At 52.9% G+C, this 24,322-nt stretch overlaps 1 protein-coding gene across 6 annotated transcripts; it reads right to left on the bottom strand.

Annotated features, from left to right (window-relative positions):
- Positions 1-756: 756 nt before the first annotated feature.
- MIER2 (MIER family member 2) lies at positions 757-15,523 on the bottom strand. 6 transcript variants are annotated; one of them, XM_088179255.1, is made up of 13 exons: positions 15,465-15,523; positions 11,325-11,412; positions 10,661-10,809; positions 10,088-10,213; positions 9,321-9,444; positions 8,562-8,671; positions 7,871-7,940; positions 6,916-7,082; positions 6,388-6,469; positions 6,202-6,296; positions 5,291-5,418; positions 4,131-4,267; positions 757-3,480 (listed from the first exon to the last, which is right to left on the bottom strand). In XM_088179255.1, exons 1-13 carry the CDS (start codon positions 15,471-15,473, stop codon positions 3,005-3,007), a joined length of 1,761 nt encoding a protein of 586 aa, XP_088035381.1. In that variant the 5' UTR covers positions 15,474-15,523; the 3' UTR covers positions 757-3,004. The 6 variants fall into 6 exon arrangements, with proteins under 6 accessions (XP_088035381.1, XP_014738509.1, XP_014738514.2 ...); XM_014883023.2 differs by having other exon boundaries at positions 5,186-5,418; positions 15,465-15,507; XM_014883028.2 differs by having other exon boundaries at positions 5,315-5,418; positions 15,465-15,507.
- Between the last annotated feature and the right edge of the window lie 8,799 nt (positions 15,524-24,322).

The following is a 24,322-nucleotide window of genomic DNA, read 5'->3' as shown; positions in this document are numbered from 1 at the left end:
CCGGGGGGCGCAGAACCCGGCCCGGAGCCACCCCGGGAACCCGGGGGTCTGCAGAGCCCCGAGCATCCGGTCCTGCTGCTCTCACCGCCTCGGAAACAGCGCTCGGGTCACACAGGGCCGAAACCAGCGTTTCTTGTCAAAGGATGCAGCGGAGGGGAGGGACCGCGGTCCCAGCTGAAGGCTTCAAGCACACCCGCGGTTCCTGCTGCTCGTCGAGGCCTCGAAGATGGGAGGAACTCACTCCTGTCCCTCCTGCCCTGGGCTGTGCCCATCCTCGTACCCAACTCTGAGCTGAGGGGCTGCACAGCTGGAGCCCTCAGGGCCCCGGACAGGCAGCCAGAGCCAGGCACAAGCAGAAGAGAATTTAAGGAGTCTGTGATGGAACAGAGATTGTGTGATGGGGATGCAGTTGCAGCAGGAACACTCCTCTTGCCTCCAGGAGTTTTTTCTGGTTGAAGTTTGGGTGCAACCGTGTCTCTCAACACCCCAGACCTTTCACAGGCTGCCAAGATTTTAGAGGACTTGGGGCACCTGTAAGAGGAACAAACAGCTCCCTCCATCTGCAGCACTGGAAGGGAAAAACGCTAGGCCTCCTCCTCAGCTGGGATGGCATCTCTGGCACAGGGAATCTTGCCCTGCCTGGAGGAGACTGTGTGGGGAGGGCAGGAGAGGACCACGAACCCCCATTCTTGCTTCGCCATCATTACACACTGGGCTGTTGTATCTTGGCCTCCAAAAAGAAGACAGATTTCTGGCTCACTTTCAAATTAGGTTTTTAATTAAATAAATAACGGCGAGGGGTCTTCAAGGCAGTGTCACTTCACAGTGTAGGGCTGGGGGGCAAGGGAGAAAAGAGTCCAGCATTGGGAGTGGCTCAAAGTGAATGTGCTTTGTAAGAAGGAAAAAAGAAAACTCCAACAAAAAAAACCAGAATCAAACCTCCTCCCCCAGCGAATCCCCCTCCCTGTCCCAGCCTTTTTCACCCCTCTCCCTCAAAGTTATGTGGAAAAAGCGCTGCACTCATGTTGAAAGACCCCATGCAAATCTGTAAACAACACTGAAGGACATAAAGAGATTTCTGCCTCAGCCAGCTCCCCTCTCCTTTCACTAGGGCTTGAAATAAACCAAAAGAAAACATGGTTTTAGGAAAACTAAGAATGTTCTCAGCAGATGGAGGAGATGCCAAGGCCTGGCCCTCCCTGGGAGGGCTGCCTGTGCTCTCACCCTGCCTCTCCTCTCTTCTCCCTTCAGCCAAGGAGCTTCCTCTCACCCCCAGAAAAGGGGAATCATAGCCTGGGCAGTTCCACTATGGAGCGGGCACTCGTGTTTGCTTTCTGTTCCCAGCAGCCAGGAGCAACTGGAGGGGAGGCCTCTGCCCACCACATCTGGGTGACAAAGCCAGGCCAGGTGAAGGCAGCTGCACATGCCTGGGGCTCAGGACCTGCCAGTACAGAGCTGGGGACCGAAGCAAACCCCTACTAAAGCACACAAACCAGATCTGGGGCTTAGGAGATGAGACAAGGTCTAATCCTGACATCCCATGGGGCTGTTTGATGCAGCTGCAGGGCTTGGCACAACTTCCCAGGGCCAGGTAAAAGGAGGATGCAGGCTCATGGGTTTAGGTACCTGCCAAATCCAGTGGCAGCAGAGCCGAGTGCACAATCACAGCCCCAAGGCCTCTACCAAAGCAAGCAAAAACCCTCAAACCAAGCCCCTTTCCAGCTGCAGAACACAGCTGGAGGAAAGGACTGTCTGCACCAGAGCCTTGCCCAGCAGGTGAGTGGAGAGCATTCTCTGCATGGAAAAAGGGGAATGAGAACACATTGAGCCAGTGGCCAATCCCAGACCTGGAACACACCTGGGAAGTGAAGCAGCTTTGGACTCCAGCACACCCAAGGACAGGCTCCCGTGGCTCTGCACAGCACCTGGCACCTCCCTGAACATGGCAGAAAAGACACACTTTCCTCTCAGAACAGCCTGTTTTGTGACACAGGGAGGGGCAGGGATGCCTGGGGATGCTGTGCTCCCCTGTCTGGGACTGAGCTAGCACCCATATCCCAGGCCTCACACCCTGGGAGCTAAGCAACCTCCTCCCTCTGCTTGGGACAAACTGGGATGTTACAGATGTTTTCACTCACATTTTACCCTCTCACATTGCAGCTCAGTGAAGATCAGGTCATCCCCCTGCCAGCAGCAGCACCACGGCTCTGAGCCAGCATCACTCTGTTAGTCTACAAACTCCTGTTACTCCCTACACAAGTTCTCCCTGGCCCAGCACTGCACAGGAAGGCAAGAAGGACTCAAGTGCACACGACGCTGCTGCACACGCAGCATCCCTTTCCATTCCTGACATTCTGCCCAAGGGCTGGGCTGGGCCATGTCCCACCTGCAGCTGGTGGAGAGTCAGGAGCAAGTGGCTGCTGAAGGGGAGAGCAGCTGTGTGCCTGCCTGTCATGACCTGTGGCTGCTGGGAGAAGGACAGGGTGAGTGGCTCCTACTGCAACACACTGCCCGTGGGAGAAGGGCCAAGACTGATCAGCCTCTCTTGGCATTGCCGTGCCCGCCTCTGCAGGTTTGCCCTGCAGCCCTCCCAAACTCTCAGACCCCCAGCCTGCACCCTCACCATGTTGGTGACACATCCCTCTTCTCAAAGCACCTCTGCCCTCAGATTGTCCCACTGGGGCCAAGGGACACGTCCCCTGTCCCGAGGCAGGGACTCTCTGAGCGGACTGGCATCACCTGGGGTGACACATGGTCAGCGTAGGAGGGGAGTGCTGGACCTCCCCACTCAGGAAAGCCAGCCACCACTTTGCACGATTGTGTCAGGATACACTGGAGCAGAAAGGTGTTTGGTTTCACTGTAGCCTTGGATCAAGGAGGATGGAAAGACGGATTCCGACCAACAGCTCCAAACTGTCCCTACAGGACAGTGGAAGTTCCAGAATTTCACTCAGTCAGGTCAAAGTCCTTGCTGGGTCTGTGACAAATTTGTGACTGGAGACTCTCACTGTGACAGAGGCTCTGACCGAGCCACAGGTGCTGGGCAAGCCTGATGAGCAGTCAGGAAAGTATTTACATCTCCAATGCCAATGAGACCGAAATCTGTGACCGATAAGGACACTTGCGCAGGGGCCACCACTGCCTCAGGGTCTCTGTCCAAATCCACAGGGCCAGCAATTAAAGGCAACCCCTCGTTAATGTCTGCAGGGAGAGTGAAGTCCATGGTTATTGTCTCACCAGAGTTCTGCAACGTCTCCTGCTTCTCTGCCAGTCCTGGTCCCGCGGGTGGCAAAGCAAAGAGCTCCGGCTCAGAGGGGGTGACAGTGTGGCGTGGGCAGGGCACAGGGACAGCGCCCGAGGACGTCTCCTCTGAGGGGTCAAAGGAGCAGTTTGTCTCCGAGGGGGTGCTACACTCGTAGCCCTGTCCCGACTCGCTGATGCTCCCCAGGCTGCAGGCTGTGCTCTCCACACTCAGGGGCTCTGCTCAGGTGGGCACAGCCAGGAGGGAAGAGAAAAGGGGACACAGCAAGGGAAAGAAAACCACAGTGAGTCCACAACGCCCAAACACGCAGGTCAGTCCCACCTAATCCCAGCAGTATTTGTTTGATGGCACAAGTGTTTCTTTATTACAGCAACCAAGATCCCCTGCCAGCGCGTACCGAGGCAAGGCAAGATGCCGACAGCAGATGGGAGGCCATCAGTGTTTCTATGGAAATTAAAGGAAACCTCACAGACACTCTGCAAGATAAGCCAAACCCTAAATCCTATCCCCTCGTGCCAACAAGCCCTGGGAGCTGCCCACACAAAGCCTTCATCTGCAGTAGGACAGTGAGGGAATGAACCTATGTTGGGCTCCTTGCAGATCTTCTCACAGTCAGCTCTGTGTGAAAGCAACTTGCACCTGACTTCTGGGGCCTTAACCCAGCCTCTGGAGGAGCTGCCTGTGTCAGTGCTTTGGAAGGACCTCACTCAGGTGTCTAGTGAATAATCCTTTTGTTTTGGGAATGACCTAGGCCACTTCTCCAAGCCCAACACAGGAACAACTGTTTTACAGTCACCTCGGGTTAATGCAGAGACTGAAAAGACTCCTGCTGACATAAAAACTCCATGGCAGACAAAAGAAAAATTACCTGTGCTCTCAATTGCTATTTGATCTTGACCAAAGTGAGCATCCAGGCAGCCAGCTGCAGAGGGAATTGGTGGGGAGCTCCGAGAACGACTTGTGTTTTCCACTTCAACCCCATCCAGGTCATTGTCAGTGAAATCCCTGTGGGGAAAGAGAGAGCCTTGCCACCACCTGCTAAGCAGAGAGATGCAGGCAGGTGAAAGGGTGGCTGGAATTAAAACCCATCAACAAAGAAAGCAATGGGACTGTAGAGACATCACTAGAATTAAAGTCCATCCCTCCCTGCTCTGCAGAGCCTGGATTAGACTTTGCCCTGAGGAGGTGATCTCAGGTAACACAGTGTGGCCAAGACCAGCCCACAATAAACCAACAAGGGCTCTCCAGCTTCCTAGAGAGCATTGCCCTCAGTTCTGTGAGCCTCAGCCTGTTCCAAAGGGGAATAAATACATGGTCAAACACCCAGGGAACACCCAGTTTCATGGAATGGCTGCGGTGGGTCCTTAGTGTGCCAGCAAAGAGCAAATGATGAGAACATATTTTCCCACCCTGGGAAGATTTAAGATTTCAGGTACTTTCCTGTCTTGCATCAGAATTAGGAAAAAAAAATTAAAATCTAAGCCTTCATCTGATGTTTTTAATTGATTCAGCTTCAATATTTCATTTTGACCTATTAAGAGATTTCCGTTTCAACCTTTTTGAAAAGGTGTATTTTGAAAAGTACCTTCTGTAATTAGCATACATTTCAAAAGGAAGAATTTGCCTCAAAGGGAAATTAATTCAGGTTCCAAACCACTAGAAATAAGTGCATTTCTGAATTTAAAAATCTCCCTTCCCAAAACCTCATCAAACTGAGTTCTTTCACCAAAGTCAGCTCTGAATCCCTGTCCCCAGCCTTTTGTGGATGCGTTTGTCTGAAACAAAACTACTTTCAACACACAGAAAAGGACAAGGAAGTCCACATCCAAGCAAACAGTTCTTTTATCTTCCCTCCCCACACCAACTTAGTGTTTGTGGTCTGAGAACACCCCGTGCATCCCTCCATCCTCCCACCCGAGAAACCTTCTGGAGAAGAAAGCGCAGTCTGTTAAGCGGAGGTGCTTTGCAGCAGGAATCTTCACTGGGAGGTTAATATTACTAATTTTAGTGTGAGAATATTCCACGCACGTGGCTCCAGGGTGGAGGACGTACTTCTTCCTTCCTAGACGAGTCTGCTGAGTGAAGTAGTCATAGCGCTCTGATTTTTTCCACATGTAATAATACTCCACACACTCGCCCACCGACCGGGTGCGGACCTGAGGAGAAACACCCCAGTCAGGACACACACTCCCATCCAGGTGCATCTCCTGGAGCAAGGAGCTATTTTCCCATTTAACCAGCACAGAAAATTAAAAGTGCATTACAGTGATTTACATTGCTATGGACACATTGCTGCAGAACAGAAGCACGTACTGAGGTTTCCGAGGTGGCCAGAGAAAGAACTCCCCACAGCACACAGCTGTTGTCACAGACCCGTGTGGGCCACACACACTCGTGCAGGACTTTCCTGCGCTTCCAGCAGCAGCACACTTAGCAGAGAGAGCAAACCTGCATCCATTGTCACTGGCCAGCGTCAACATGCCTACAATTAACCAGTGGTAGAACTGGACTCTCTGGTTCTGCCAACTCCCAGCACAGCAGCATGTCCCGGGGCCCAGCTCTCCCTACAACAGCATCTGCCATTCTAGAGGACCCCAGGGGACTTTACGAAACATCCACATGCTCAACTCACTCATTCACAGAAGTACTGCAAGGGCTGAGAGTTTGGAAAGAACTTTTGAGACTCCAGAAAGGGCTAATCAGTAATTAACTGACATCACTCATGCAGGTCAGTGGTGTTTGTGACTTCTCCCACCTGGAAAATAAGGCAGAGCAGGGCAGTGAACAGCCCATCACCTGCTGGCATGAGTCAACACAAAGCCTGGGATTGGAACTAGGCCATCCTGAACTCCCTGTGTCAGCTGAGGCCCAAAGCACACCTCTGCTGCCTGAGCACCTGCCTCCTTCCCCTGCTCCTGACCTGGGGGGAGCAGCCTTACCTTGTTTGCTTGGATAAGGTGAAAGTTTTTTCCATGGACCCTAAAGCCATGTTCAAAATTTCTACATTCTTCCTCGCTCCAGGCACAAAGCTCATCTGTAGCAGAAAGAAAGAGTTGGAAGAGTTGGTGCAGAATCTAGAAAGAGCTGCATGTGTCTTGATGAACCCAAATAAGGGGGGTCCTCACCTCTGATAACCTTCACGTTGAACCGTAACCTCCTCAGTGCCTCTTCTGCATTGAAGTTGCATTTCACCAGCTCATACAAAGCCTGGGAAACAGAAGGAAATCACTCACAGCACGTACCTGAGCAACACACCACAAACCAGCCCGCTCATAACTCACATTTGTCTCATAAAACTTCTGTTTCCCAGGAGCCACCTTGCTGCTAACCCCAGCTTGACCACCAGCAGAGATTACCCCACTTTTTAAGACACTGGATTAAAAACCCTGGGACTCAACAGATGCAGTTCCACCAGAATCTAACCTGACTAGCTTGAAGTAAACACAGCTGCTCTGAAATGGTTGATCTGCTGACTTTTCCAGTCTTCCCAATGGGAGGGTAACCAACCTCCCCAGACCGCAGCTGGGCACACACCCTCACTTATGCATGAGGATCACTGGAGTTTGACCTCATTCTGACCTTTGCAGGGAATGTGGCACTGTGGGGCCAGCACCACCTGGGTTTGCGTGGGCTGCAGGAGGCCCTGAGCTCACCTGCTCGTTGTCCTTGACCACCTCTCCCTCTGGCAGGCTGCTGGCAGACAGCTCGTCCCACTGCCGCTTCACGGCGCGGTACAGGAACTCTTCCACCTCCCTCTCAGGGAGGATGTTTGGGTCCCAAAGCAGCTGATCTTCATTCTCATAGGCTAACAGAAAAAGCACTGAAATAAGATAATCAAACAGAGAATTCTGCTGCTTTTTGAGAAGTGGTCTGCACGGACATGCATGGGGGAGACAAAGGAGGGAGGAAATCTTTGCTTGGTACTCCAATTCAGCACCAGAGATGACGAACATCTCTCCAGGCACTGCATTTTCCCTCCTGATTTTGGAGGCAGATAAGCTCTTTATATCTCTTTTAGGGCCTTTGGCACAGGCTCAGCTTGCTTCCATTGTTTCAGAAAGGTTGGCTGACAAAAGTTTTCGTTATCATATTCTCAAAGATTGCTGTTTTGATTAATTAATCTTGGCAAATAAAGACCGTTTTAGCTTTCTTGTCCAGAAGCTCAGCAAGCTGGCACTCATATACAATTGTGTCATTATTGGACACAATCTGCAAATCAAGGCACCTCTGCCTACTCTGCAGACATCCCAAAATCGGAAACAGATCACCTCCAGGGAGCACTGAATGACACTAACTCACTACTTAAGGAAGATGTCAGAGAAAATAAATCAGAGTATCCCCACATGAGTGTTCCTTCTCTTTGGCTACAGCTGAGACCCCCTCCTGCAAATCTATCACACCAATTCAGTTCTCAGTGAGCTTCACCAATTCTGTACCTGTGCTCCCATCTCTATTAACTCAGGCTCATTTCAGCCAGTAAATCTGAATGTCAGCACTGAAAGTTGCCAAGCCTGGAGATAAAGAGCAGGACTGGTGATCCAGAGCCCATAAGATCCCCCTGCCAGCAGCCCTACACCCAAACTAGGCACAAAGAAGAGGCTCCCTTACCTTTTTGCCTGTGCCTGTTTAAGCGGAGGATGGGAACAGTGGCCTGGTACTGAGGTCCAACCATGATCTCCTGAAATCCCACAACAGAGAGGTGAGAAAATTGAAATGGGAAATGCTCCATGCAGGCTGTACTTCATGATTTAGGGACTACACCACTACAAGGCTGATTTATTTACTGGTAGCCCCCTCTGTCACTATTATTTCTAGTGAACCCTGACTATTTTATAGGGTAACTAAGAAGATTTACTACCAACCAGATGATACTGTAAGGATCTTCAGCATTTACATAGTTTTAATGTAAAAGATCTATGGCAAGCAGCTAAGGTTGGAAATAAAGTAAAGCAGCTTCTCCTGCAACCTTCACAGCCAGGATGAATTTGGAAGCCTGCTCCTCTCTTTAGAAAGATAGTTCCCCCTGAGTAAATCCTGTTGGGAATACTGCATAGCATTTCACCTTTATAGGGCCACAGGCTGCAGATTTAATTTACCAAGGCACAACAGACTTCTCTTATCTGAAGCAGAAGATAATTTCGGGATTGTGTTAAAAACCCCTCTTGTAACCCACATCTGCCACTGCCATCCACAAAATGCAAGGCATCAAGAAGCCAGTTGGGGAAATAACACAGTGCTTTGGTGTCATGCATTTTTCAAACTCAGGAGCCACCTTTCCCAACGCACTTGGGTCATTTACCTTCTTACACTCGTTGGATGGGATGGAATCCACCTCTGAGTCCTCAGCCATGGAGGAAGCACATGGAGATGAACATGCCTCTTTGTCTTCATCAGCAAGGAAGTTGTTTGCTTTGTGGGAAAGGAAAAGATCTGTGGTTACGAATTTTTTATTCTATTCCTTCACGTTCCCTCTCCTTCCCTTCATTTTCTGTCCTAAAGTCCCTTTCAGAATGGTCTACAGTGACAGCTTACCTGTATTTTAATTTTCTCACTTTAAGTAAAAGAATTTGGACACTTGCCACATGGATGGCCAACCTGGGGAGCTCAGACACCTTAATATTGCAAGACAGCAGAAGAATAACATCACTTCATGCAGAGTCCCTGTCATGTGCTTTGGCTTCCCACATATTCCAATATTTAGGAACTGCCACAATACATCACTCCACTACTACTACTGAATTTATTGACTTGTAGAGATGTCAGATGAGGTACTGATCTTTCAGATTGCAACTACAGCAGGCAGCAAAACAATTCCCACTCTCTCAGTATTCTGAGTTACAGCTCAAGACAATTCTTCCCTCATCCCACTGCCCATCAACGCTCTGTCCTGTCCTACCCAAATCCCGGTAAACGCCTCTGCCATGCAGACAGTCCCCAGGAGGAAAAGTGGAAAATCTGATGTCAGGAGACTGACAAAATTAAGACAACCATTCTCACCCTCCCCTGCACATCATATGTAAAAGTGAACAGCAGCTACTTAGGAACTAGTGACACATACAGCCAGGCTGGTTTGGGAATAAGTCCGATGCATCGTGGGACGTGACGGATGGAGTCAGATCGTCAGCTGAAGATTGTGTCTCCTCCTCTTCTTCCCCTGAAAGCAAATCCTTCGCTATTTGTTCCTTTTAACAACAACAAGAAAGTGAAAAATATTTTTAAATTAAAAAAAGAATACACGAGGAGGAGTGAGGCCTAGAGTAAAAGCATTTCTGGCCAACAGTGGCCGCATCCACAGATCTCCTCACCCTCCCACAGCTTGTCCAAAGACAGATTCTCTCTCACACTCCCACAACACCCAGACTATTTTCCCTAGAAGCACTTTAACAAGTGTCATGAGTGGCTTCCTACGGAAGCCAGAGAGTATGAGCAAGCATCCCTTTCTGTAGGGCTCCACTCACAGCAAATATCTCAAAGATCATGAAAGAGGAAGAAAGGAAAAAAAACCCAACCCCCCCAAAAAACCCCACTATCTACAGACTTTAGCTAGAACAGGAGCAGCCATGGATTCACCTGGGAAGATACAAAGTTTCCCTGGCTTTTCACACACCCACATCGATGTGCAAATACTTGTAACCAGTTCCATACAGAGTTTTTACATTTTGAAACAGGTATCCTTTCTCCCTTCCTCTCTAAACACTTTACACTCATGTTTCTGCACTTCGCGCTCCTCACTGGGACACAGAACTAGGCAGGCCCCTTCCAACCCCTCTGAAATGGGGAGAACCTCAAAAACCTGTTCAGAACCAGGCAGAGAGCTGCTCTCACCTTATCCAGAGTCATATCAGGGAGATTGGGAGTGATGTCATTGCTCTCGCTGTCCTGCTCCGAGATGGGATCAGATGCCTCATAGCCATACAGTGCGAGCAGCTCCTCAAATGGCATTTCACTGCTCTGAGCAAGAGGAGGACAAAGCTGCATCAGGAAGAGAACAACCACAAAAGCACCACACCAGCTAGAACACAGACAGCCAGAGGCAGTTAGGGCAACTCTGCTCCTCTGGGGGCTCTAAGCAGCCTCAGGTGACACTGTTGGGACCCACTGTAACCTGTCACTCTCAAAGGTATGGAAAAGCCAGGAACTTTCAACCCAAAGCAATATAGTCTAGGGCATTTAAAAAATACACTTATCTTTTATTCTAGATTTCAAACAGGTGAAAGATGCCAGACAGCACAACTGTATTTAACTGTATCTGGCCTGAAGAGACACTGCCTGTCACCAAGAACAGTTTGTATTCCACTGAGTTCTCTGTGGGACCACCCACAGCTGAAGTCAGGGCTTCACACAGCAAACAAGCAAATCCTCCAGGTAATTTCCCTTCCCCTCCCCTGCTGCCTTTACCTGAGAGGCACTGAAACTCTTTTCCAGCTCTTCTAAAGATTTCTGCTTCTCCTGAGTATCATCCTCCTCCCTTTCTTCCCTCACACCGTAGTTCTGGGAAAGGATCTCTGCCAGGTTCAGTCGATGATCAGCTGATCCCATTGACACAACTGCAGGGATCAGAAGAAGTTGGACACTAGCACCACCTTGGACCAAATCTTGAGATGCAACAAAGCCAGGGATGATCCCTTCTTGTGTGTGTGCAGACATGATAAGCCAGAGGAAGAGATTAGGCAGGACAGAGGGGAACAAAGATCACAACTGGCAGCAGCCACTGCATCAGCACAAAGCCTGGTTTTATGCACATTTGAGTCCCATAGCTGACTGGAAGCTGAATCTAAAGGTTTTCTGAGTATTTGTATCTTGCTCCTCACTGGATTCACAACGTGTTCACACACTGTAGCTTTTCCTTCACCTGGGGGCATTTTTAGGGTAATCACCCCTTACTCAAGAATGGGCAAATGGACACCTGTAGGAGCTTCAGCATCTTTAAGCCTTTCTGCCTCTGTCAAACAGCATGGGAATGAACCACCAGGCTGGGCAGATGTTGCAAGGAGAAGGGAAGTGATCACAGTAACTTTGTTTCCTTTGGAAAACAGACAGAGGGATGTGAGGCCTGAGGTACCTGCTGCGCTCTGAAGGGCGGGCTCTCCAGGACATAGGCCACGGGCTGGGTATGCGACCACCCTCGGGCTCTGCCGGCCAACAGAGGCCTTCAGGAAAAGAGAAAAACATGGCTGAGACAGCTCTCCTTAAAAACACAACACCCTTCCACCCACTTCACCCCACCAGCAAATGCAATTCATTTAAGTTCAAAGCAAAAGTTACCCAAACTCTCACAGGGCAGTATTGGGAATTGTTCAAAACAGCTCATGGGGGGTACTGAACAGTTCTTCCTGGCCTCCTCACCTTCCCCTCAGTCCATGTGTTCCCATTCCATCTATTTTACCTCCAGCACTCCATTCACTACTTATCCCCCACCAGTCTAAGACCTCAGACCTCTGTGGTCTATATCTTCACTTAAAAGGACCTAGATCCTCAGCTGTTATTCTAAACACACACATTTGTGTCTGAGCACAGCATTTTTAGGGACTGATCTTTCAGAAAGCAACCAGCCACAACACCCTGGCTTCTCCCTGATGCCTCACTGCAGCCAGAAGCTCAGAGGCATGAGTAAAGACACAGCTGAGCAGGCAGAGAAGGAGTCTGGTAGGACCACGAGTGGCACAGCAAGGTGGGAGAGGCTGAGCCAGGCAGAGCTCGAGAACAGACACCTGCAGGGTGGCATTTGGTGCTCGGTCACAAGTTCAGGCAGCAGCATGGGCTGAGGAAAACAACCCAGACAGACAGAACATCTGCTGCTCCTCAGGCTGCTGTGCATGGAAGTGCTGTTCATCAAGTTCAGCCTAGGCAGGGAGCAAACAGGTAAACAACCAAAGCTTCTGGGTGACTGAGAGCACCTGATTGCAGAAGAAAATCCCAAAGTTAGTCCCCCAGTCCCCACTGACATCTCTGTAGGATTCTCAGCTGTGCACCATCACTTCTCACTGACTCAGTTGGAGCCAGGACATTTACAGCCTTCCATAGAAGCCTCTTACAATTTATTTAAGAAAACACAGTTTAGCTTCACATTAAAATTTATCTTCTAACAACAAAGCAAAGTATTCACCAAAAAAAGCCACCACAAGCTGTGGGGTTCTGGGTAAGTGCCTTCAGCTATCAATATACAGACTGGAAATTCCATAATAACAAAGGAGATGTCTCCAGTCCACCATCCCCCAAGACAACCCTCCCAGAGACCATCCTGGCTCCAGACAGAGCCCTGCAACCATGCACACCAAAAGAGAAAGGAGAAGCTATGGGATGATGAAAGGAGAAGGGGAATGACTCCATTTTGAGGATGGTCATACCAGGAAATGGCTCTGTAAGTTGGGAAAGTGTCAATGTGCCTTTGTTGGGCTTTGCTGGAATGTGACCGAGCACAAAACCCTCTTGGATAAATCCTTCCAAGCAAACAAGTCTGGCTTCATAGAAAGGGTGTGGTCTACCCTTACTCCTTCCAGGTCTTGGACAATCTGCAGAATTCACTTTGCTCAGACAATGATCTATAGATCAATGGCACCTCCTGGCCTGAAGATCAATAAGGTCTCTGAAAACAAAGACTGAAGGAGTTGGCTGGATGGGATGGCTTGAAAAGGCGTCAAGAATACTTCAGGAACAATGAGATCTCCTATTAATAACCAGGAGGATTGGCCACTGCAACAGTGTGACAATTTCATAACTAATCAAAAGTTTAGTTCTCCAAGCAGTGATGGAGCACCAGAGCAAATGGGAATGCTGGAGTCACCACGGAATATCCAGCACTGCTGGAGCTGAGGAAATAAAAAACAAGTGACAGACAAAGCAAATGGCCCATTCCATGCCCAAATTTAAATACGTCTAGAATGGAACAATCCCTCAGCTTATTCACAAATCCAAAAGACCACAGAAACAAGAATCAAAGGACTAGAAGAAAAAGGCAGGCCTGGCTTAAAAATGCAACTGATGACAGAATATTCTTGATTACCCTGATTACCAATGCCATGGGATGTGGAGTTGCTTGGTCTGAAGGTGAGGCAGCCTGACACTATAAATCCAAACATCACACAGGAGCCAGAAATGCAAGAGCATAGCACACACCAGAAACACAGAGAACGGTTCTGGGCCAGGGTATCACTGCTCTTGCTGCTGGTGAGGGATTCCAACACCATCAAAGGTCACAGCAGGGAACTTTAGTTATTCTCACAGTTCAAGTGATGCTGGAAACTGGCTCTTATGCCCATGGGACATTTAATCTTGGAGGGCAAAAAGGGAGATTAAATTACTTTAGCAGTCCCCAGCACTGCTTTCCTCCTGCCAGCTTCTGCTGCTCAGGCATAAGTGTAACTTTCTTCTCAAAAGTTACACTGAGGTTGGTCAACTACTCACTCTCGTGTTTGTGTTTCTGGGTGACTCCTGCACTCCCTCCTTAGGTGTGGACTCAATGTTTTGAGCACATGGAATGAAGCTCAGCCATCATTTAGGAAAAATGGGCAGAGGCAGAGTCTGAGCTTTATGCCCTGACCAAATCATTTTCCAGTGTGAAGCCAATTGTGTCTGCCCTGAGAAAACCTTCCAGACTGAAACTACTCTTGCAAAAAAGTGAGGAAAAGAAAAGAAATTTCCCTTTCCAGTGTTATCCTTCAATAATTAACGTAATTTCCTGAGCCAGTCTAACACATATTTTAGATTCAGCAAGAAGCATTCCTGCTTCCTCTGCCTTGTCCACACTCCTTGGCCGCAGGGCCATTTTCCACAAACTCCAACTGTAGCCAGAGAGAAGCAGCATGGATGGAAATAGATTTGTCCTGCAAGTTACGTCTCTGAAAGACAGAAGAATGAACAGGTGACACAACACATGGGCCACCTTCTGCACTGCTCAGGAAGATCAGAGCCCCATCACAGCTGTGCAGTGTCACAGCAGAGATGCTCCACAGCCAAACCTCATCCAAGAGACAATGACAGTTCCTGGATGTCCCCTCGACAGAGCTCTCTGAGCCACCGCTGTGCAGGGTGCCAAGGCAGCACTCTGGCCCAACAATGTGACCAAATAACACTTTGGCTCAAGTGAATAAAACAGCCTTGGTGCTCCACCAAAGGCCAAAGTATCGTGGATGGGCAAACAGGCCAGGCAGCACGTTCCTCATGCAGAACGCTGAAATACCCTGGAAGAGAAGCCTTGCCTTCAGACAAGATGCTGTTAGAGCCAAAGGGGACCCAAGACCCTGCCACAGAGTACCTCAAAGTCTTCCCAGCACCCTTGTTCCATGTTGTGGTCACCATGACGGTCACGCCATAGAAATGAAGTGTGATGTGTCACAACAACCATTACACCAGGTCAAGGATATTTGAGGGACAAGACTCGATGGGCAATGGCATCACCAGCTCAAGGTGTGACGGAGCAATGGCAGTAACGCTTCAGCACAAGACACCAAGGCAAACACGACATGGCAACTGGGGAGTCAGTGGGGAGACCCCACCTGGTCCCCCTTGCCTTCTGGCCCCTAGACAAGGTGGTGAGAACCATCCTGACCACCCAAACCAACCATTCCCGACCCATTCCCCAGCCCTCTGCCATTCCCGGATCCTGACCTCCGTGCTCTCCGGCCTCTCAGGCGTGCTCAGGCCGCCTCTCATCTGAGAGCCTCTGCGAGCCCCTTCCAACGGCTCCACACCCCGGACCCGGCTCCAGCGATCCCACACCGCTGTCGGGTTCTGCTGGGCCATACCCCGGGGCTCCCAGCCCGCTTTTCCCCCGGGCCTTTCCGCCCGCCCTCTCTCCCCGCGGTCCCGCAGCCCCCGGCCCGCAGCCCCTTCCCGCCCCTCTCCGGGCCCCTCTGCCGCGGGTCAGGCCGCGGGGTCCCCGCGCCGGCGCCGCCCGCCCCGGCTCTCCCGCCGTGTCCCGCCCAGGAGCCCCTTCCCCTGCCCGCCCTCACCGGCGCCCCCAGCCCGGCCCCGGCGCCCCTCGGCCCCAGCCCAGCCCACCCCCGCCCCTCGGCCCGTTGCCGCCCAGGGCCTCGGCGTCCCTCAACCCTTAGGCCCCCACCCTGGCGGCCAGCGCCGACCCATCACCCCGCTGCCGCAGGACGCCGGCCCTGGGCAGCCACGGCTCGGGGGTCCCGGTGTCCCAGCCCGGCCGGGAGCGGCGCCGGGCCCGGCGCGACCCCGGCAGCGGCTCCGCGCTCACCTCCGCCATGGCCGAGCGCGAGCGGCAGGGGGCGCGGGCCCCGGATGCGGCGGCGGCCGCTGATTGGCTGTGGGGCGAGGGGGCGGGGCCGGGGCCGGGGCCGTCTGAGGGGCTCCGGTTCGGGTCCCGGAGCCGGGGCCGGGCCGGGGTCGGTGCCGGTTCGCACTGTGGGCGGGGCTCTTGTCCCGCCCCGCCGGTACCGCCCGGAGATGTGCCTGGGGAGCGGCACGGAGGGAGGGCAGTGGAGGTTACCGGTACTCGCAGCAACTCTCCCCGAGGACCGGCCGGACCGTTTTTGGTCGCTACCGGAGCTACCCCGGGATCGCCGCTGTGAGGCCTCGCGGTTCGAGCCCCGCAAGGAAATGAATCCCCCGAGAGCTGGGGGCCGGTCCTGTGCCCCTGTGCCGGGGCAGGCGGTGGGAAGGCCCAGGGACACACTGGGGGCCACACAGGTCAGAGGAAAAGCCGTGCTGGCAACCTAAGCTTTCTACGTGTATCACGAAGCTTGAGCCTCCAGGAAACACTTTCAGGGATCCTCACTGATGACTCCCTTGATAAAAAGTCATTGCGTGTCATTTAGAGTTCACAGAAGAGGGAGATAAGGATTGGAGCCCAGAGAGAAAGCTCCGTGCTTCGCAAGGACTGGGGTGTGCTGTGGCTGTGCTTCAGGAACCCCAGAGATGCGCTTGTAGAAGGTGCCTGATGGGATTTTGCAGCTCTGTTTAACTGCTGATGACCACATGCTTTCGGAGAACAATCCTCCAGCACAAGGAAGGAACCCATCTCCAGGGATTCCTGCAGTGAATGGCCTTGCCAGGCTCTCCCCCATCCCCACAGCCCCTCGGGGACCCCCTGATCCCTCAAGGACTCATGGCTGAGCCAGCGAAGCAGCCCTTCCCTCGGGGTGTGCAGTGACACAGTGCACAGGGACATTTGCCACCAGATCTCACTGATAGGTCCCTTGGGTTATCATCCAGCTCATGCCAGTGCCTGTGCCTGGATCTGCCTCTGGCTATGCCCACAGAGGCCTCGTGCTCAGTCTCTGGGAGCAGCCTCTCCACCCTGGCAGTTGGCTCCATGCTGGGTTTTGCTCACGCTTCTGAGCTCAGGAAGCAAAGTGTTATCAAGTGCTTCTGAAGTGGTGGTGGCCCTCGAGCTGAGAACCAGAGCACTTCACCAGCTCTTTGTTCCCTCGCTGGGAGCTGTCTGGCTCTTCTCAAAGGACTAACAGTTTGCAGATGCTGTTTGTTCAATAAAAAGAGTAATCTCTTCTCCAGCTTCAGAAAAACGTCTACAGAAACTGCTGCTTTCTGCCTTGCTCCCAGCAGTGCATCTGGGTGTTCTGTCACCACAAAAAGCAGAGAAGTCAGGGGGTTGATGTTTGGCTCAAGGCCTGGGGTTTTGGATTAAGGTCTGAGGAGAGCTCCACTCATTATTGAGGGTCTGTCCTGGAGCAGTGCCTCAGCCAACTTTTGCTTTCATTTAGTGCTTGCACTGACAATTGCAGGCTGAGTCTCTTCTAGCAGCTGCACTTCCCTGAGGGAGCACTGAAACACCTGTCAGGAGACACCTCCATTGCCTGGGACATTGATTTCTATCCTCAGAATGACCAGGCAACACATCCTGCAGCCCTGCCAGGCTCTGAAGGCAGCACATCGCCCATCCCTGTGGCTGAAGCCATCATCCTAACTCAGAGATTTTAGTGCCTGACATTCAGTATTCTGAGATTTTCAAAGGCATTTTAAAAAGCCTGAAGGGCAGTGATTCAGGCTCTCCAGGTGCTTGCAAGTGATTGTCAGGAACTCTGACAGCAGCTCTTGTACAATTAGCTGCTCTGTGGACAGAGACTATAAATCCTAGATGGGTGAAATGGCTTTGGCTGAATCCGGGATTGCTCTGCCTGCAAAACCAGGGTGGCCTGACATCGTGCCCTCTTTTCTCTCCTCCGCCTGTGCCCTGCCTGGTAAGCAATTCTGCTTCTTGGAAAAGCTTTGCAGCTCTGAGACAGAGGGCAAATTCTTTTTCTTTGATGCAGCTCATCCACGGGGTGTTTAGCCACAACGTATTGTAGATAAAAAGTTTACATGGGTGAAGAAAGCAGCGTTGAGAGGGGGAAAAAAAGTGTCAGTATTGGTAAAGGACTGACTCTGCCTGGGAAAGGGGAGATTTGTATGGAGCTGTGTCCTGCCGTGGGTGCAGAGTGGGCTTGATGCCGAGGAGAGCACAGACAAGCTCGGACTATAAAAAACTCTGGGTTTCTGGTGGTTTGAGGCTGCTGACAGACAGAACAGCTCCAAGGCTTAACAGAACAGCTATGAATTAGGCTTTAGAGAAGCATCAGTTCTCACCAATGCTAGATGGAGCTCTGCTACTCCAAACACTGCACCCGTGTAGGCTTTCAGAGGAGTGTTCATACTTCTGAACTGTGCCGTGGCTGTCAGCTGCCCAACACAGCTTCCAGGGACCCCTTCCAGGTTTTCTGAGGCAGAGAGGACAGGTGGTAGGATGGCTGGGTCAAGGTGAGCATCGTGGCTATATAGCTCCCTTCTAGTCCTGTTGTCCTCCCAGCCTGCCTCCCTCCCTTCCTCCTTCCACTTCATCACAACCCACAAATGTAATTTATTTACAGTCAAAACACCATATCATGGTCTCTGCAGGGCTCACAAAAATGGGTGTGATATCTACAGACGTAAATTCAGTGCAGACTTGGGCTTGCACACTCAGGATGAGTCCTGCAGGTCAGATAATGCCCAGGCTGCCATCCCATGTGCTGAAATCCCAGCTGGCACCACAGGGCACAGGCAGGAAGATGTGGTTTGACAGCAGTTCAAGTAGGCACGCCGAGGGTTTGCAGTTTTCACAGCCATTGCTCCTCACAGCTGCCAAATAAACCACCCCTGGGATGGCCAATCCTTTCAGGATGTCAACGTTCCAAAAAGGCCAGCAGTGAGAGGATAGGAATTCTTTTTTCTCTCATGCTCTGCTGTGTAGTGACAGCCCGAGGGACAGCCCAGGGGACAGCAAAGCCACACAAAGCTGCCGAGAGACACAACGGCTGCTCGCTGGCCTATGGTGCAATGTCCCTCTGACCTGCTGCTTCCCCACAGCTCCTTGGCTTCTGTGGGGTCAATCCTGCAGTCAGTGAAGCTCCTGCATCTGAAATATGTGCTGAGGGCAAGTGTTTCTTGCTGGTGTCAGTAATTAACAGCAGATGCTTGATGAGGGATCAAGCTGGTGTGGAGGCCAGCCATGCCTGGACTTGGGTCTCCGTGCCCCTCTGCCAGGGCAGGGTCTCCATGTCCCCGTGGCTCAGGGCATCCCAGAAACCCCTCATCCACCTGGCTGGGCAGCTTGACCCCCTCCAGCCTTGGGCCTGTCCCCACCAGCCCTTGGCCAAGGGTGGCACGGGTGTGTTTGTTTACCTGTGCACATGTCCTGCACACTCACCCCTGAAAACAACCCCCCTCCCATTCCCTCCATGCTGTCTGAGGGCTGTGGGTGTGCAACCTCGAGGGAGGGAGCTAAATGAGGGAGCACTGATGAGGAACTCATTAATTCTGGTGCCTGTCAGCCTTGCAGAATGATGATAAAATGCTGCATCCTCCTGGAGCAGCAGGAGGCAGCGGCAGGACCGGGAGGGAGCAGCCTGGCCATCCCACACCCCGCCCTGCAGCCCCCCATCCTGCACCCCTGTGTCCTGATATGGAGCTTGCATCCAGTCCCCCTCTTCCCCTGGATCACCCAGGAGGATTGGGAGTGTTGTGGGGTGGATAAAGGTGGGATTGTGTAGGCACCATGTCCACCACAGCTGCAACCCTGTGACAGCAGGGTTTGGAGGGGTGTGTGGGCTTGGATGGCACCTGGAACAGGGATGGTGCCCTCCTTTCCAGCCCCTGGAACAGGGATGGTGCCCTCCTTTCCAGCCCCTGGAACAGGGATGGTGCCCTCCTTTCCAGCCCTGTGCACACACAGGTGCTTTGGTGTGTGACCACGTGCCTACGTGTGCCACTGCACAGGGTGGCACCTTCATGGGGCACCAGCCTGAGTTACTCTGACTGCCTGGACGCTGACAGAGGCTGTGGCGGTGCCTGGCAGCATTCCTAATGAATTCAGTGCTGTCCTTTGCATCAAAAAGCCACAGGAGAAGGCATTTCTCGTCCCCATCTTTATTCAATGCACCAAACAAGCCACTCCTGGGCCTCACACTCACAACATCTTGTTCACAGCTGCAGCTTCAAAAGGACCAGGGGAGAAGGAGAGGGAGATTGTGTGGGAGGCACGGAGCGTGCTGGGGGTGCTTGTGATCACCATGTCCCATCAGGGAGGAGCTGAGATCCCCTGGACACCATTCCAGCTCTGCTCCTCCAAGCTGCTGGGACCTGGCTGTCCCCAGCCATCCTGCAAGGCCAGTCGAGATGCCTTGGACATGGTGGAGCAGAGGGGCAGGAGGTGGATGGAGAGCAGTGGGGTTCTGTCCTACTCAGAGCTGCCTCTGCCTCCTCCTGTTCTTCCTTGCTTCACTCTCAGCCCAGCCCCATCCATCTTACAGGGCTGAAACCCAATTACCATCCCAGGGAGGGGGTGGTGCAGCAGCAGAGATGTCCATTAGCCTCGGGGATGGAGATGGAGAGATAGGAGCTCTAATGGCCTCACCAGGACTCTGATGACAGCCTGGCTGCCCCTGCCCACACTGGGGTGACACCAGAGTGGTTCAGTCCTGGTTTGCAGCCCATGACAGGGATCTCGATGCAGAATTGGAGCCCTGTGCATACACACGTGTGCCTTGTGTGTGCTTGCATGACTTAAAGCCACTCCAACACTCACAGGAGCTGCCCCAGGGGCGGCCCAGCCATCTGACTGTAAAGCAGCCCAGAGCTGCTCCCTCCTCACCCTCACTTGTCCCACTGGAAGGATATTTGGCGGTGGAGCCTGCTGTGCTCTGAAGTTTAATTAACCCTGTCTCCCCCCTGAACAGGCTTCCCTTCCTCTGCTCAAATGCCACAAATGATCCTTTGCAGATGCTAATCTGCAGAAGGAAAAAAAAAAAAAAGGATTCCACATTTAATTGCAGAACATAAAGATATTACAGGGTCATTAAAACACCATGAATATGGAAATGAAATCCACAGGCATCCATGCAGATAATGGCAGGGAAAAGGGAGTTGCAGGTGAAGCTGAAAGGTGGAAAGGTCAGCTCCATCTGGATGCATCATTAATCCCCTATTTCAGGCAATCTCCAATTGCCAGGGGGGTGTCTTGGGGGTCTCGGTTGTGCTGGCTGCATCCCACGAGACCCGCAGCAGGGGGAGGGTGGTGCTGCCCTGGGCAGAGGCCAAGTGATGAGGGTTGGCCCTTGCTGTGGGTGTTTTGGGTATCAGCCTCTGCCTGCAGCTGCAGGAGCCTGCAAAGATGGCTCAAATCCTTGCCAAACCTGGTCTGTGACTTGGACCGTGGGACCCGACAGCCCAGGGAGGGAGGCTGAGATGGGTGTGCTCTTCAGGGACTCCTTCCCATCCCAGGCCAGCTATGGAGCCAGGCTCAGCTCCCTGTGTGCCTCATTACTGGGTTGATCCCAGCACCCTGTCTCCCCTCCGCCCCGGCTCCCTCCTGCTGCTCACGCTGCCGGCTTGACACTGACGTGAGCTGCTAAGTGGAAAAAATTAATAGGGGCCTCGCTAATTGGAGCTGAGACACCAAGAAAGAGAGAGACACAGGCCAGGGTGGCTCTGACGCCGGCTGCAGATGGGTGATGGGTGCAGTGGTGTGGCAGGGGCCACTGCCACCTGGACTTGGGCCATGCCCAGGGTGCTGCTGTGCCTCTGTCCTTGCAGCCTTTGGGACATCCCGAAGGAGCTCCAGCCCCTGGCATTCGGATCCTGCCAGCTGTCACTGCCTGATGGGAGGGCATGGATGAGGAGGGCGTGGTGCTGCTGGGACACCTCTGGATCCTGGCACCCTCCAGACCCCCAGCACAGCGCTGCGGTGCGATTGTGCCGAGCTGCCAGAGCCCCCCTGCTCTCCCAGCAGCAGCTTTTGCCTCCAGGGAGAGCATGAGGAGGAGAAAAGCAGATTAGAGTTATCGCTGCATCTCCTCGCTGAGCTGAGAGCTAAATGTCAGATCACATCTGACACAGCTCCGAAGGGGAGGGCGAGGAGTCCCGGCGCACCCCTCATCTCGGGGGGTACCTATGGGGGCACAGGCGGTGGGGCTGGCAGCTGGACGCCAGCCTTCCCCCAGGAGCAGACGGAGGAGATGGCTGCCTCGGGGTCCCGCTGCCTTGCCTGGCTGGCAGAATCCCAACTGCAGCCCCAGAAACTTTCCTCCTCCGGTTCCCATGGAAACGAGGAATTTTCTTCTCCCCAAAGTTGAGCTGTTGCCTGTGCTCTCTGCCCAAGTCGAGCCCCTTCACCAGAGCCCCGTGGATCCATGGTTTGGTGGGAGCTGCTGGTGCGGCTGGCACCGTGCCTCGGCCGTGTCTGTGGAGCCAGAGCCCGGCTCTGGAGCTGGGGCAGCACAGACGCCCTGCTCGGGCTGTTCCTGTGCCAGACCAGGGTTTCCTGACAGGGGGACAGGGGCCGAGGAGGAGGATCATCACCTGCTCAGCACACCCTATCATCTCCACAGCTCAAACAGAGAAAATGAGCAGCTTTCTGGGAAAATAGCCCGGCAGAGTGACCAGAGGGCCCTCGGTTCAGCCCCAGCCATGGTGCAGCGTGAGCCCCTGAGACTGATGGCCACACAGCAGGAGCCAGCTTTGGGCTCCGGCTGGGAAGGACACTTGGGGAGTGATTTGAGGCTGTCCATCAGCAATCAGAGGTTTCAGCGCTCTGCTCACCTCTGGCAGGAAGAGGACAGCCTGACGTCTGCTCTGATGAAAGGAAAAGCTTTCCCCATCCATCAGTCCTGTGGGCTGGCAGGAGCTGGCATCGGGCACCAGCCCTGGGGGCACTGAAATCCAGAGGGCTGAGCTGCAGGAGCTTTTCGTGGGATAAATCTGGAGGAGTCAGATTTAGACAACAATGACTAAAACTGAGCTTTAGTAAAAATTAACTCCAAAGAGGGGAATGTTCCAGGCGCTGCCATTTGCTGTCAGTAAAAATAAACCAGCAGGTTAAACACAGCCTTTTCCTCCTGGGTGCTCACGTGCCAGATCAGAGAGCTTCCTCCTGCTGAAATGGTTAAAAGCATAAAATCACCGAGGTCCAGCTCTGCCCTGTTGAGCATCATCCCCGGGGCTGAGATGGGGACCTAGGGCCCCTCAGTACTCAGGGGTGCATCAGGGTTGGGGTCACCTTGTTAGCACATTGTTTGGGGTCCAGCGAGCACCTGCTCCACATCCAGGACTTGGAGGGAGCTGGAAACATCAGATGGTTTTTAAGGCTCACTGGACTCCTGGCAGGGCCCATCCCTGCACCAGCAGAACCTCCCAGCCACACAGCCCCCTCCCAGGGCCAGCTCCTTCCCTCCGCCTGCCATTCTCACTGGGGTTTTAATTAGTGCTCCTCTGTATATTCAGCAAGCAGGAGCCCAGAATGGAAATGTACAGGTGTCCCCTTGATCCAGTTTCCATGGTTGCCGCATCGAGGTGGGGGCTACATTTTTTTTAATATATTTAATAATTTTATTACAGTGGCTTCAATCCACTGGCGAAGAAGGGAAGGGGGGAGAGCGTGGGGGAATAAAAAATGCTAGATGAAAAGGCCATGTTCCCGTGGCTGGGCTTATTTGCTGTCATTCTTTTTCTCTTATTAGCAAGCGCTGTTTTCCAAGATGCTCAGAGTCCAAGAGCTCACTAACGAGATCCCAGCTCTTGCTGGTGTGGGGGAACAGCCCAGACAGCCATGCTGGAGCCACACAAATGTCTGTGGGGCCACCCTAGAAGCCAAGGGAGAGGAGCAGGATGGTGCTGAGCAGAGTGGGCATCAGGAACACCACTGAGCTATGCTGACATGTCCTCATCCCTGTTCCCACCCTCACTCCCCTGCCCCATCCAGCTTGTGTGTAGGATTGTCCCTGGCATCCCCCACCACAACAGCAAAGCTCCCCTGGCCTCAGCCCACGAAGGAACCAAGGCCACCCCCAGGCAGCTCTTGGGGACACTGGGTCAGTGCCACACTGCCAGGCCCTGTGCACAAGGAAAGCCCAGGGAGCCCCGGGCAGAGTCCTGCAGCCCTCCCAGGGAATTGGGCTCATGTTCAGGGACTTGCAGCACCACAATCTCTTTGCTCTGCCCCATCCTCACCCGGCGTGGTGGCACTCAGTGAGGGTGGTGGCTGCTCCGGGGCTCTGAGTGCCAGCACCAGAAACTCTCATCCTTTCCTCTCACCAAATCAGTCTCAATCTCCTCTGGTGCGACCAGTGCAGTGTGTGAACGTGCCCATCCTTCACCATCTGATTATTTAGCCCCGACCCTGCCTGTGAAAGCAGGCAAAATCTTCTCTGTTCACCCGGAGCTCAGGATGGGTTTCAGCTTTTGTGCAACGGGCGTTAAAAATAACACAGAAACGGCATAGGCCCAGGAAAAAGCCTCTCTCCTTGCACTGCACTGTGTTGCTCGGCTTGCCAAGTAGGAAGAAATCCCCTCTCCTCCTGGCAACGTCCCGCACTGTGGCAGGCAAACACACATGCCGAGCCACGGACCTATTAGTCACCAGTAAATGTTCTTTTCTCTCCCGATTTGTTTCCCTTTAAGCTTGATGTTTTCCTCTCCTGCTGCCCGGGCCTCGTTAGGCTGCAATTAAAGCCAGGAATCAAAGCGGCATGGTGCAATTAAAACTCGGGGCGGGACGCGGGATGCCCCGGGGAAGCCAGCAGCCGGCGCTGGGCTCTGCTCACGCACAGCCTGTCCCCTGCACGG

Source organism: Sturnus vulgaris, chromosome 26, assembly GCF_052056855.1.
Source record: "Sturnus vulgaris isolate bStuVul1 chromosome 26, bStuVul1.hap1, whole genome shotgun sequence".
NCBI lineage: Eukaryota > Metazoa > Chordata > Aves > Passeriformes > Sturnidae > Sturnus > Sturnus vulgaris.
Note: the sequence above shows the minus strand (reverse complement) of the source record. Positions and strands in the feature narration are given on the sequence as shown.

Coding starts and splice junctions, on each gene's coding strand:
- MIER2 (XM_014883023.2), bottom strand. Junction 10,810..11,324: donor CGCCCTTCAGAGCGCAGCAG/GTACCTCAGGCC, acceptor TGATCCCTGCAG/TTGTGTCAATGGGATCAGCT. Junction 6,297..6,387: donor CAACGTGAAGGTTATCAGAG/GTGAGGACCCCC, acceptor TTTCTGCTACAG/ATGAGCTTTGTGCCTGGAGC.